A 14,256-nucleotide genomic window follows, 5' to 3' on the forward strand; every position below is an offset into this window, starting at 1 on the left:
TGCTTAAATTTGTTGTTCTTTAAAAGTCCTGTTTATCTTAGAACATCTCAGTGATTGTAACTTACTTCTAGGACATGCATTCCTTTATTTCTGTAAAGGCAAAATTAAGGTTTTGTAACTAATATGTGTACCTTTTAACCGCGTGAGTAATTTAATTTATTAAGTCTATTAGGCATTGGTGTGTTCTTGGTCGGTGGCTACAACAATTATCTTTATATGGATGCTCAAAAGATGCAATGTGGATTGCACAGTCATGAAAATAATAGTACTCTATTCTTCTTTCGTGGTAACAATAGTACTCAGGATGTAATAGAGTACTAAGTATACACAGGAGAGTTTCTACGCATATTTTTATACTCAAAACTTTTGCTATTGTGAAGTGTAAATTAAACCCAGTTAAAAGCTAAGAAATAGGTATAACTAGAACTACTAATCGTAATAAGTAGTTCTGTAAGTACAGAAGTATAACATGCCCATGGTTTGTCCATCAACAACATTTAAATTTCTTTAACTACAAAAAAAACAACTTAAGTTTACAAATACATTAGTAGAACATTAAAAACATAAAAAGGCAACATATTTTATTAATTAATTTAATGTACACGACTTATAATCGATTTATCTATTCCTCGCATAATATCTATATTTGGGAAAGCAAAAGCCTAGATACAAACCGAATGCTAGGTTTAGTAAACAAAATAAAAAACAAATCAAGGCTGCAAAACTTCAACATCCACTTCTTTGTTATGCTGCACTTCTTTGTTATGCTGCACCTCTTTCATTTTTGTTTAATATCTAAAAATCCACTTAATCTTTTGAGGTCAAAATTGCATTTACTGTTCAAATATACGGATCTATGGGTTATGACTTAAATATGATTATCACCACTTCCCAAACGGATCAGCTTATATCAATATATTCATACTGTCTTTTTTTATCAAACAGTTGTGACAAGATGGTTCAGCTCTGAACTAGAGTTTACCATGTTTTAATTTGAACTGCTGTATTTTTGGCCACTTTTTGACAATAATTTATGTGATATGAGTTTGCAGTTTTTATTGGTTTTGAACCATATATTGTAAGGGGATTGTTACACACTTTTCAAATAAATATCTGTCAATTTTATTTTTTAAGGAGAGGTCACGTACTTCTCAGATGAAGGTGTCAGCCAATGATTGTGGTGGTGAAGGTTGTCATGGAATCGTTAACAACGTGTTCAATTATTTTTGCAAAGATTGTTTAAGGACGGTGCTGTAATGCAGCTGCTGCTTCTGTCAGACCAACTTCTTTCTGAGCAAGTACCTACTATTAAATGCCAAATAACAAATATAAAATCTAATTTTGTTAATTGCAAATGTGGTGTTTTTTCAAATTATGTTTATTAGCTTTAGTCTTGTATCGTTGTATGTGCTAGCATTAACATCTATTCTTTGTGTACCCATAATATTATGGAAGAATGTTTAATTAGTTAACATTTACATGTGATTGATATGTTAATTTTAAAATATTTTTTGTTAATATACTGCCTGTTTGGAATGATTTGTGGCTTGGCTTAAGTTATGCAGAATAGTACATAGAAAAATTCGTTCTAGATTAAGGTGCCCTGTATTAACAAAATATGGAGATGCTTGCCTTTGCATGAAATAGAAAGAAAATTTACTTAGCCATAGGTTTTCATCAAATCTATAAGTTAAGGTACATATATGAATTTCTTGAGTTGCTGGCTACATGTGTTATTATTTTGCGAATGAAGCAGGAGAAGACAATGTGATTGAGGTCCACTGTCATATATAAACAAGATTTTACATTAATCTATTTGTCACAAATACTTGTGTTGTTCTCGAATTCTTTTTGATTGTTCACTTTCCAGTTCCATAAAGTGTCATGTCACAAGAATTCTAGAAAGACCGCTCTAACAATAAATAAACATGTTTGGCTATGTGAGGTTCAATTTTATTGAATTTGCCCATTGATTTATGACAAAAACGTGGCCATTTCTAACTATATCAAGATTAGTTTTTTCTTTTAGTTCATTGTGCTTCCCAGTGTGATTATGACCTTGGATGTGTATAGGTATACGAGTGTGAAGTGACTATAACTACTACTTCAAGTACTACTTCCGGTTCTGCTTATGCATTTGTTTTTCCCGACAGAATTGAACTCATGGAAAGTATATCAGTTTTCTTCCCTACAAGAGATTCAAGAAATTGTAATCACCAGATATTCTATACATTTGTTCAAAATATTTCACAAAACTTTAGTTTGGGATATTTGATGTATGGCAAAAGGCATGAGTATATATGTTTGTTTTTGTCCTACATATGCTTATTGTGAAGTGGGAGTTCTCATTGCTGCAAAATTTCAATAGGCTATATTGACAGAAAATATCGGCTGATCCTGAAGATTGCAGCAATACTACAATACACAGGATTAATGTTGCACAAGGTCCGCCTGGCAGCTTTCAATGAATTTCTACTCTTAAAAAACACCCAAACTCTACTTATTATTTTACCATGAGTTTTTGCCGGTCAGTATAAACTCATAATTTTTTTAGATACCCCTGTAGGTTAACGCATACGTTTATCTACATATTGCAACAATGACCCAAGATTTGGTGTATATACTTTATTTCATACCAATTGATTTAAAAATCATTTGTATACTAAATAAAGGAGAAAGTGTATTTAATTTACAGAAGCCAGATAAACTATTTGAGAAAAGAAGAAGCTTTTAAATAAATGGATTATAATTTTTTTGTATGAGGTCATAAAATTTGTATAAATATATTTTAAGAAATAGCACACATGATTTTTTAATCCAGATTTTTTATTCCAAAATATTTATCAGTGATCCTTATAATTGTAACGAATATAGATTTAGAAAAACCATTGTTCACAACTATTTGAATTAAAATTTATCGTTAAGGTAGATCAAACCGAATTTTATGAGTGATATCTAAATTATTTAAAATATTTTCTTGAACCGAAGCGCGGTTTTTCTACCTAATTAGATCATATAATTAGATCATATGTGATCTTCAATGCTCTCCCTCACTAGCGAGTATAGGAAGACACACCACAGAACATAACAAATAAACAAATTTGTATAAATACATTCCTTTACGATTACATCAAGTAACACATTATTTACATAATTTATGATTATTTGAGCAATTTAAATTTGGGTGCTAATCGCTGACAATCATGTGTTATATAAGCCATATCTAACACACTGCTCCGGAATCTTTAGATTATTATTTCAAGGGTTTAGCCTTCCGCGGTCCTTAGATCTGGGCCCGGAAAGGAAAAATGCCCTTCGGCGGAAAATATGAGCGTAAGGCTAAAAAAAATTCCTTAGATCTAGGTCATTGAAATAATGATCTAAGGGTTCTGAAGCAGTGTAAGAGATATGGGTTAACCAACACACTGTCAAGGAACATGACCCTTTAAATTTTATTTGTATATCAATTTGGTACACCTATTGTAAACAATTGGTACCTGGAAAGAAGGTACAGTCTGTATTCACAACTGAAAGGTCTGGAACACCACATCGAGGTTGTGACATAAACGACACCGTGTTATCGTCAAGAACACCGGTGACGTTCGGATTATAGTACGACTGATACTTTTTCAGAGCCGATTCCAGTAAATCGTCGATACTATTATCGGTAATATTTGTATTTGGTAATAAACGACACTGGTAGTATGAACCTTCTTTCGTTTACTTTAAAAAGATGAGGTGAAACTAAACTCTCAACGTGAGTAAACACATTCACGTCATCACGAAACAAATATAAGATCCTGAAAATGGTTTTTCTCCAGCACAAATAAAGCTGGAGAGTTGTAACGTATTATGAATTACCCAGATAACAACATTATATCACCATTTAGGGAGCTACAAAATGGTTTTATACGACAGTAACTTCGTAGCATAAACATATTTGATGACGACCAAGTTCCACATTTGCAATTTTGTCATCAGAAATTATAAAGAGCTTTAAGCCCTTGGATATCATCAGGCTGCAACTGGATCTTGACAGTATTTGGCCAAAAATAAGCATACATAATAGCCTTTGGGTCCTTGCTATGTGCAAGTCCGAGAAGGTGTCCAATTTCATGCAAGCCAACACTTTCGATGTCGATTCCACCAGGAACTTTACCAATTACCCAGTTCTCAGCTTCATCAAAATGAAGCCTTCCATCCCTTGGCGCGTACGAATTGGCTAGATCCTTAAGCGGCCCATCATGAGGGACGAAACTAATCTTGAAATTTGCATTGTTAAATATGTTGTTCAGTGAAAATTTAAATGGAGATACTGATGCCCAATCCTCTAAAGCGTTTGCTACTGGGTCAATAGCATCTCCTCGTGTTCCCGGAGCAAATGCAAATGTCAAATTATAAGTCCACCATGTTGGTTTACCTGCATTTGGATCAGCAACATCAGAGTTCTAAAAAAAATAGTCGCAGAGAAGTATAAAAAAGTCACGTTCCTTTACATTTATTAGAAATGAAAATGATGAGAATTGATCGCGTAAGTTTTTGGATACAATTTAACAACTCTTTCATTTTCATTACTAAAAGATTATTTAGGCCTTGCTCCCGAGTTTTTATTAGGTAAGGAAGTAAGTAATAGGTAGGTAAAAATACGTTCATCCTATACATTCATGACCACTTGCTTTCGTTCCTTTTAGAAACTCGGGAGCACGATCAGGAATGAAAGTGAAACTATTTTACTTGCCTTTCACTTACTTTCCATCCTTTTTAAAACTCGGGAGGAAGGGGTTAAGCCGTAGTACCTGGAAAGAAAGCATAGTCTGGTCTCATAGCTGGAGAATCTGGCACACCACACCGAGGTTGTGACATGAGTGACACTGTATCATCATCTACAACTCCGGTGACATTCAAATTATAAAATGATTGGTACTTTTTCAGAGCTGATTCTAGTAAATCATCAAAAATGTTACTCGTAATATTTGAATTACGAGGATCAGAATTAATGTAACCGATATCTTGGAGGTGCTTCTTTAGCTTACTAATGCCTTCTATGTTGTCACCTTTGTGATAACCCCTGAAATTGTTTAAAAACTCAAATGCATTTTCTGCACTTGCACTGAATATGAAGACAAGCAATGTAATTATACATAACCAAGCTTTGGTTGCCATTGTACGTACTTAGATGCATAAGACTGTTCATATATATATATATATATACAACTATACGGAGTAGATGGAGAGAGAGGTTAATCTTCTAATTTGGGTACTGTATTCAATCCAGATTTAAAAAAAATTATATTTAGATTCTTGAAATTCAAGAATATTCTAGATATTCAGTAAGTATGGTAAAAAATCCATTATAATCAAGTGTTTTCGATCTAAATTTCAAAAAATTCATTACAATATTATGACATTCAATTTAGAATTTTAAAAATTCATTAAAATATGATGATATTTAATTTAGGTTAATACTTAATCTAAATTAAGAGAACCTTAATTTAAGACAACCTACTCTTTATAATTTAAGAGAACCTGAGCTGATATCGTATAAAGAAGAGTCGTGGACAAAATTATTCAAATTAACTCCGTTAAGCTACGAAGTTACGTACTATCGTATAAATCGACTTTGTAGTTTCCTAAATGCTTGATATAATGTTGTGATCCAGGAAATTCACAGTACTTTACAGCTCTGAGAATAACACAATCAAAGAAGTGTTAGACTCCAGCTCTATTTGTCGCGATGGCGTAAATATTTATATACTTAAGTTGAGAGTTAGTTTCTCCTCATCTTTTAAGGTGAAGCTTGATTACAAAGTAAGAAAGTAAGAAGGTTCTGATAGTCCAGAAATAACCAAGCCCAAATAAAGGAACAGAAGCCTAAAGAGATAACATCCCAGGCCCAAACTGGAGTGGTCCCCGTTGCCACGTGGCATAGGACAAAAGAGTCAACTGTCTCATGTTACCCAAAATGGAACGATTGCATCCCAGCCTTTCATGTGCAAAGATCCCAAGGCAACTCTGATGGAGAAAGGACACATGACCACACAGTCCATCCGAACCGTCCTTTCAATCACCAACCAAGAATGATCAAAGGTCAGGATGAAGAGGTACAAATCCCAAAAACCCTAAATCTTGGGACCTATAAAAGGCCCCAAAAAGAGGATTTTAGGGGTTGAAAAACATTTGACTGCTACACACCTATACACACACCACTATACATATTTTGAATAGATCATTCTTCCTTCTTCTTCTTCTTCTTCAAGAAACCCCATTTCTTACTCTCACACCGGAGTTGCCGTGGGAAACAACCCCCCCTCCGGTTCTGTTTTGCAGAGACCCCTACCTAGCAGGTTAACCTCACCCCAACCGCTACGGAATCTGGGCTCTAGTCCACGTGAGAAAGGAGAAGACCCGGGAAGAAACATAGTTATCATTGGCGCTAGAAGGATGGGATAGGAATCTTTGGTGGTGTGGTGACATCTCCAGCTACATTACACAGCTCCAAAGGCCAAAGTAATCCTCTCTCTGGTAAGAACAAAAACCCTCACTCTCACAGCTCACTTTTCTTGTTTTTCCCTCCAGAACAGTCACACACCCTGGTGCACCCCTGCTACTATCTCCCATAATCTGTTATGAAACTAATGACCACGAGAAAAAGCAAAACTTCGATCTCTGGAACTATCCAACTCACCGTTGCCCCACCCAGGGACGGCGAGATGGAAGATATAGAAGAGGAGCCCCCCATAACTCGTGCTTCATCTCAGCTCCAGCCCGGAGACCAGAGGATAACCATAGAGAAAGCAGTCCACAAGTATGCTGAAACCTCTACAAATCTTTGGGGAAATATGACCCCGGAGCAGATTCAAGCGGCTATGGACCTGTGGAAAGAAAAGAACAAGGCTCCTGAAACCCGTCCCGAGGACCAAGAAGAGCACTCGGAAGAATCCTGAGGATCAGTCTTGGACCGAATTGGCAGAACTAAGAGGCCGTCAGAGGACGCCCGGGACGAGATCAAGATTATTCTATTGTCATTCGATCATTGTCGCTATGTCACTTAGAAAATTTTATTCAGTTAAAATTTTAAAACCCCTTCCCGGGGACCATTACACAAACCATGTGTACTTAGGACATTTTATTCAGTTAAAATTCTAAACCCCTTCCCGGGGACCATTACACAAACCATGTATAAGAAAATTTTATTCAGTTAAAATTCTAAACCCCTTCCCGGGGACCATTACACAAACCATGTGTACTTAGGAAGTTTTATTCAGTTAAAATTTTAAACCCCTTCCTGGGGACCATTACACAAACCATATGTAAGAAAATTTTATTCAATTAAAATTCTAAACCCCTTCCCGGGGACCATTACACAAACCATGTGTACTTAGAAAATTTTATTCAGTTAAAATTCTAAACCCCTTCCCGAGGACCATTACACAAACCATGTGTACTTAAAAAATTTTATTCAGTTAAAATTTTAAACCCCTTCCCGGGGACCATTACACAAACCATGTGTAAGAAAATTTTATTCAGTTAAAATTCTAAACCCCTTCCCGGGGACCATTACACAAACCATGTGTATTTAGAAAATTTTATTCAGTTAAAATTCTAAACCCCTTCCCGGGGACCATTACACAAACCATGTGTACTTAGAAAATTTTATTCAGTTAAAATTTTAAACCCCTTCCCGGGGACCATTACACAAACCATGTACTTAGAAAATTTTATTCAATTAAAATTTTAAACCCCTTCCCGGGGACCATTACACAAACCATGTGTACTTAGAAAATTTTATTCAGTTAAAATTTTAAACCCCATCCCGGGGACCATAACACGAACCACGTGTACTTAGAAAATTTTATTCGGTTAAAATTTTAAAACCCCATCCCGGGGACCATTACACAAACCATGTATACTTACGAAATTTTATCCCAGTTAAAATTTTAACCCCCATCCCGGGAACCATAATGCAAACCATGTGTACTTAGAAAAGTTTACTCAGTAAAATTTTCTTTAAAAAAAAAAAACCCATCCCAGGGACAATACCACGAACCACGTGTACTTAGAAAAATTTCGATGTAAGAAAGCAAAACCAAATACGGAAAAGGAAATATATTTACATGCATTCCCGAGGCAAACCAAGCCCCGGGACAAATCCAAATAACAAAGTCTAAAAGCCACAAGGGCTAAGTCTGAAATGACAGCAAACTACAAAAACCAAATTACAAGGCACAAAGCCTGGGTCTTCATTCTTCAGTGCTCGGGAGGAGGATGAGTCTTCTCACGGCCCTCTTCAGGAGAGGGAGATGGCTGTGTCCCGAAAGTACCCGCCTCGGCAGTTCTGGCTTCTTCACGACGAAGCTCCTCTGCGAAGTATAGCTCTATGAACCCGTCCATGTCACCACCCGGATTCTCAGCCAGATAAGCAGAAGCAATGTCCCAGCAGATGTTAACCTTCTCAAAAATCTTGTTGTTTAGCTCCTTGTAGTAAGCTGGGGTACCCCAGAGAGACTCAATCACCTCCTCTGCTCGGGGCCTGGCTGCTAGCTCTTTCTTCAAATTCTCCACCTCCACCCGGAGGGATCCAACCATCTGCTCAGCAGCCTCCCGGGCCTTCACCGCCTTAGCAACTGCCTGCTTATGCTCACGAGACTCTCTCTCCTTCACCTCCTGGTACTTGGTGAACGTTTTCTTCTCTGTAGACAACTCCTTCACCGCGGCCTTATTCTTGGCCTCCCTTATGCGGTAGTTATGAAGAATGGTGGAACAGCCGCTGATCCGAGTGTTGGCCTGAAAATAAACGACTCAGTACTAATGCAAAGATAGGAAGGAAAATAATAAGGGAACAGTCTTACCTCCGAAACATCCCGAACCAGATGATCGAGGAAGGTATCCAGATCCTCCTTGGCATAGCAATCAAAGTCAGCAGGGGTGGCATAGTTCTCAAACATCTCATTCCGGCGATCATCCAACATCATCCGAGCTAAGAGGTTCTTCAACGCATCCTCCTCCACCAACTTTTGGCTCTCCTCCTCGGTAGGGCCCGAAGCAGAAACCCTCCTACGTTGGGGGGTTCCGGAATCACCAGCAGCCTCCTCCACAACCTTCCTCTTGCGAGGATTCAAAGCCCCAACCTCCTCTTCATCCAGCTCCAGCACCTCAACCTCCTCGGGCTCCGGGACAATAGGCGTAAAAACCACCGGAGCACTCTGCCTCACGCTATTCCCCGAAGAACCAGCATCCCGCGCCTGAGAACCACTACCCACACCAGCTTTCTTCTTTCCCGAGTCCAACTGCACAGCACCACCGATCTTCTTGAACCTTCCGGCCAAATCCTTGAATTGTTGCGACATAGTGTGATGGAAATGATTAAGGAGCGGAAGACCTACACAGGGGGCAACAGGTTAAAAAGAGGACATCAGGGCAAAAAATATACATCAAGAAAAAGTACAAGGAAAAAACTACTAAAGTAAAGCACTTACAGCCAATATTGAACAACGTTCAGTTATCTAAAAAGGTGTCCCGGGTCCACTGGGCACCAAGAGCCACCACAAAATCATACATCTTTGCCAGGGCATCTCCACCGAGCCTCTCGGTAGGGAACCTGTTATTGTTCAAAGCATTTTTGTACACAGTCATAAACTCCAGGTCCCCACCCCGGACGAAGATGAACTCCTGGTGCCAGCCCCGGAGCGAGTTCAACATAAAGACGGGTGCACTTTTGGCATCGGCAGGAAACCCGCAGCCATCTATGTTGAACTTGAACTCAAAAAGGGGAGGTAGGGTGAACTTCTTAATCTTAAAGAGGTAGTGAAAAAGCTTGAAGGTAGGAAGGTACTTCTTCACATGACAACAGGCAAGGAACCAAGAAACCCACTTAACAGAGTTTGGGGCCAACTGAGTGAAAGGTATCCCGTAGACATCACGACATAATGACTTGGTGAATTGGTGAAGTTTGGGCCTCATGCTACGAAGGTGCTCTAAGGGAATAGCTACCCAACCTCCCACAGGACGGTGATAAACCCTCTCATGAGACTCAGGCCACCTCCACTCCATACCATCCCCGAAGTGGAAAACGACTTTCACTAAGTCATCTATTTGCTCGAAGGTGTATTCCGAAAGGTCGGGGTGTCGGGGAGCTGGAACATAGCCAGTTCTGGGCGCATTATAAAATAGCTGATCCATCCGAGCCCCATCATAAGGCTCTATGCCCATGCCCCCAGGCCTATAGACATTAGAAAGGTCCCTAAAATAGTAGTCATGGGGGGGACTATTCTCCCGGGTCTGAACAAAATAGTGATCTATATCTACCCAAGACCCGTCTCTTCTACCCAAAGTCTGTCAGGGGTTTAAAAGGAAAGTAGACAACTCCTCAACTACAGCTTGACGACGGGGAGGCATATTATCTGGTTCCGGAGAAAAGTCACTTGAAGAATGTTCGGGAAACCCGAAGTGGGGACGGTTGGGTCTACGTTTAAGGTTAGCCAATTGTTTCTTTCTACCCCTCCTAACCATAAAACCCCGAAGTCTATGCCATTTCGGGAGAAACGAAAAAGAAACATAAAAAACTACTCATAAACAGTTAACCTTAGAATCAAAACACCAAGATATGTCATACAATCTATACATACATATATACGCCTACAAACACATGTCACGAACAGTCACAAAAACAAAAAACAAACCCAGATTTTTGCATAAACTAAACCTCTCATTCGTACAAATACAGACACCAAAACACAAACCCAGATTTACTGCAAACATCAACTGTTTCTATACAAACAAAAGTTATAAATCCAAACAACAAACAACAACTTGTTAACCAAAACTCGATACAACAAAAGTAAACTGATTCAGATGCTTGGACATGCATGCATTCTAAAAACTCAGACTACAAGTATTCGTTAAACAATCACGAGAAAGAAGAGAACGAAGAAAAGTTCGAAAACTTACAAGAAAGCAGGAGAAATAAGACGGCTTCAAAGATAAAAGCTCCCAAATTCGCCTTGGAGAAAAGTTGCAGAGAGTTTTTGTGTTTGTAATCGCGTAAAGAAAAAAGAAATGACAAATGTGGAGTATTTATAGGCACAAATGAAGAGGTAACCCACTCAACTGCCACACAATCGTGTCCGTCGGATGAAGACACGTGGCACAATCCTGAGCGTCCAGAAAATAACTGCTGCAGTTAATGATTACATTGCTGTAATTATTTAACAGGCGCGGCTTTTGAGGAGAAAAAGGGGGGGGGAACTGCAACATTTCATATATTCGTACAAGAAGCTCAACCGCCGCCTGACACCCCGGGAAAAGCGCTAAAGTACTACCCACCTGTCGAATCTGCACAGTCCTACCCAAACACAACCCCGGGGACTTGTACCCAACAGCACCCCGGGGATAAGTGTCACAAATCAAAGAAAAACAAAATTCTTTTTGAATCACGCATCTCAAAACACACGCCCCGAAAAAGAAGACTACTCCCCCATCCGGGAAAACCCGCATAAGGGAGTGGGAGGCAAATGATAGGCCAGAAATAACCAAGCCCAAATAAAGGAACAGAAGCTCAAAGAGATAACACCCCATGCCAAAAATGGGGTGGTCCCCGATGCCACGTGGCATAGGACAAAAGAGTCAACTGTCTCATGTTACCCAAAATGGAACAATTGCATCTCAGTCGTTCATGTGCAAAGATCCCAAGGCAACTCTGATGGAGAAAGGACACCTGACCACACAGTCCATCCGAACCGTCCTTTCAATCATCAACCAAGAATGATCAAATGCCAGGATGAAGAGGTACAAATCCCAAAAATCCTAAATCTTGGAACCTATAAAAGGCCCCAAAAAGAGGGTTTAAGGGGTTGAAAAACATTTGACTGCTACACACCTTTACACACACCACTATACATATTTTGAATAGCTCCTTCTTCCCTCTTCTTCTTCTTCTTCTTCAAGAAACCTCATTTCTTACTCTCACACCGGAGTTGTCGTGGGAAACAACCCCCATCCGGTTCTGTTTTGCAGAGACCCCTACCTAGCAGGTTAACCTCACCCCAACCGCTACGGAATCTGGGCTCTAGTCCACGTGAGAAAGGAGAAGACCCGGGAAGAAACAAAGTTATCAGGTTCATTCTAGTTATTATAAAAAAGCATTAATTCTAATAATATTGTTAATCATGCGCATGATTAACAATATCAGTAGACACTGGGCACATTGTTCAAAAATTCGGAAATCAACATCATTCGGTGGACATATCTTTTAGTTATTAACCGGATGATCAGTGATTAACCGGAAGCAATTTAAATTTCATTAAGCTTTCACAAGAATTACAAAAATAATACTCCCTCCGTCCCTCCCAAATGTTTACATTTGGGTTGAACATGGAATTTAAGAAAAATGATAAAATAATGGAGAAATGTTAAAAAAATGAGTAAAGTAGTGAGATCGATTAATATTATATGTATAAAGTCGGTATAGTGGAGAGAAGTAGTGAATATAGTTATTTTAAAAATTATAAAAACTTTATTATTTTTGGAAAATTTTGAAATGTAAACAATTGGAATATCCCAAAAAAGAAAGTGTAAACAAATGGGAGGGATAGGGGGAGTACCACATATCATTAGTTCATAATTGAAATTTAGTGGTTTATACATTTATTTTTATAAAATATAGTTTCATAATATTTTTTTTAATTTTTTTTTTGAATAAAAGTTTAAACATAAAATTTTTATTCAGAAAAAAATAAAAATATATTATGAAATTATACTTTAAACGAATATTGAAAAGCAGGCCGAAAAATAATGTAAAGAATCTAGTGGGACCCAAGGAGTACATAATAATTAATATTCACTACTTTGGAAAATTTGTATCTACTATATAAGTTATAGATATAAATCCGTGATACCAAACCAAACCAAGTACATGTGACTGTAAAATAAATGAATCGATAGAGCAAATCTCGTGGAGCAATAAAAGTAATTTAACTGAAAAAACTTATTCAATTACTAGAGATTTTGATAATTGTACGAGGATTTAGAATATACGATAGTCAGTTTATGTCAATAAATTATTATTAAATATTAACTATTATTTTGAATTTCAATTTTTTTTTTTTTATTAAGTATTAATTTTCACCATTTAACCGAATCGGCTGATTTTTGACTCGAGTTGATCGATTTTTTACCGAATCGGTCGACTTTTGAACAAGTTTTTTTAAAAATGGACTTTGACCCGATTTTCGATTAATCGAGACGGGACTCGTCCGAATTCCGATTAACCGGCCGATTAATTAATCGATTAACCGGCCGATAACTGATTCTACAACACTATATACATGATTAATAACAATGGTAAATAATGTCAAAGTATCTATTAAAAATTATACAGAACTTTAAGGCCTTGAATATCATCAGGCTGCAATTTGATTTTGACAGTATCTGAGGAAATATAAGGATACATAACAGCATTTGGGTCCTTACTATGTTCAAGTCCAAGAAGGTGTCCAATTTCATGCAAACCCACACTCTCTATGTCATATCCACCGGCAACCTGACCATTCACCCACTTCTCGTCAGCATTGAAATGAAGCTTTCCATCCCTGGGCTCTGTCGAAAAAGCTAATGGTTTATGAGGCCAATTAATCGACTGGAAATTAATTTTGAAATTTGCATCATCGAAGACGTTGTTGACTGTAAATTTGAATGGGGATACTGAAGACCAATCCTCCAAGGCATTTGCTACAGCGTCGATAGCATCTCCTCTGGTTCCCGGAGCAAACGCAAATGTCAAATTGAACGTCCACCATTTCGGTTTACCTATATCGAGTACTCAGGTTTTAGAAGAGCTGATAACTTAACAATTAACGTTTAACGTTTAGTACTATAAATAAAATACGTACCAGGAAAGAAAGAATAGTCCGGCCTTTCTTCTGGAAAATCGCGCACACCACATCGAGGTTGTGACAATAGTGACACCGTGTTATCGTCTAGAACTCCAGTGACATTCAAATTATAATACGATTGATACGTTTTCAGAGCGGATTCTAGTAAATCATCGAAAATATTAGTAGTAATGTTTGTATTACTAGGATCAGAATCAATATAACCAATATTTTGAAGGTACATTTTAAGGATTTTAATGCCTTCAATAGTTTCACCTTTGTGACTACCCCTCAAATTGGCGAAAAAATCATCTGCAGATGCTTTTTCGACACTAGCATTGAATAGGATGATGGAGAAGGTAATGCAGAACCAAACTTTTGTTGCCAT

The 14,256-nt window shown here is 37.9% G+C and overlaps 2 protein-coding genes across 2 annotated transcripts; both read right to left on the reverse strand.

Moving 5' to 3' along the window:
- Positions 1-3,977: 3,977 nt before the first annotated feature.
- Positions 3,978-5,163, reverse strand: LOC141680874 (metalloendoproteinase 1-like). The gene is made up of 2 exons (XM_074486973.1): positions 4,797-5,163; positions 3,978-4,420 (listed from the first exon to the last, which is right to left on the reverse strand). Exons 1-2 carry the CDS (start codon positions 5,161-5,163, stop codon positions 3,978-3,980), a joined length of 810 nt encoding a protein of 269 aa, XP_074343074.1.
- An 8,197-nt stretch (positions 5,164-13,360) lies between these two features.
- Positions 13,361-14,256, reverse strand: LOC141680875 (metalloendoproteinase 1-like). The gene is made up of 2 exons (XM_074486974.1): positions 13,887-14,256; positions 13,361-13,803 (listed from the first exon to the last, which is right to left on the reverse strand). Exons 1-2 carry the CDS (start codon positions 14,254-14,256, stop codon positions 13,361-13,363), a joined length of 813 nt encoding a protein of 270 aa, XP_074343075.1.

The sequence above is a fragment of the Apium graveolens genome, chromosome 8, assembly GCF_009905375.1.
Source record: "Apium graveolens cultivar Ventura chromosome 8, ASM990537v1, whole genome shotgun sequence".
Lineage (NCBI taxonomy): Eukaryota > Viridiplantae > Streptophyta > Magnoliopsida > Apiales > Apiaceae > Apium > Apium graveolens.

Bases quoted from the DNA above. Each gene is read 5' to 3' on its own strand.
- LOC141680874 (XM_074486973.1), bottom strand. From the start codon at position 5,163: ATGGCAACCAAAGCTTGGTTATGTATAATTACATTGCTTGTCTTCATA. The intron at 4,421-4,796 runs GTACTACGGCTT...ATCCAAATGCAG, and splicing joins AGACTATGCTTTCTTTCCAG to GTAAACCAACATGGTGGACT.
- LOC141680875 (XM_074486974.1), bottom strand. From the start codon at position 14,256: ATGGCAACAAAAGTTTGGTTCTGCATTACCTTCTCCATCATCCTATTC. The intron at 13,804-13,886 runs GTACGTATTTTA...TACTCGATATAG, and splicing joins GGACTATTCTTTCTTTCCTG to GTAAACCGAAATGGTGGACG.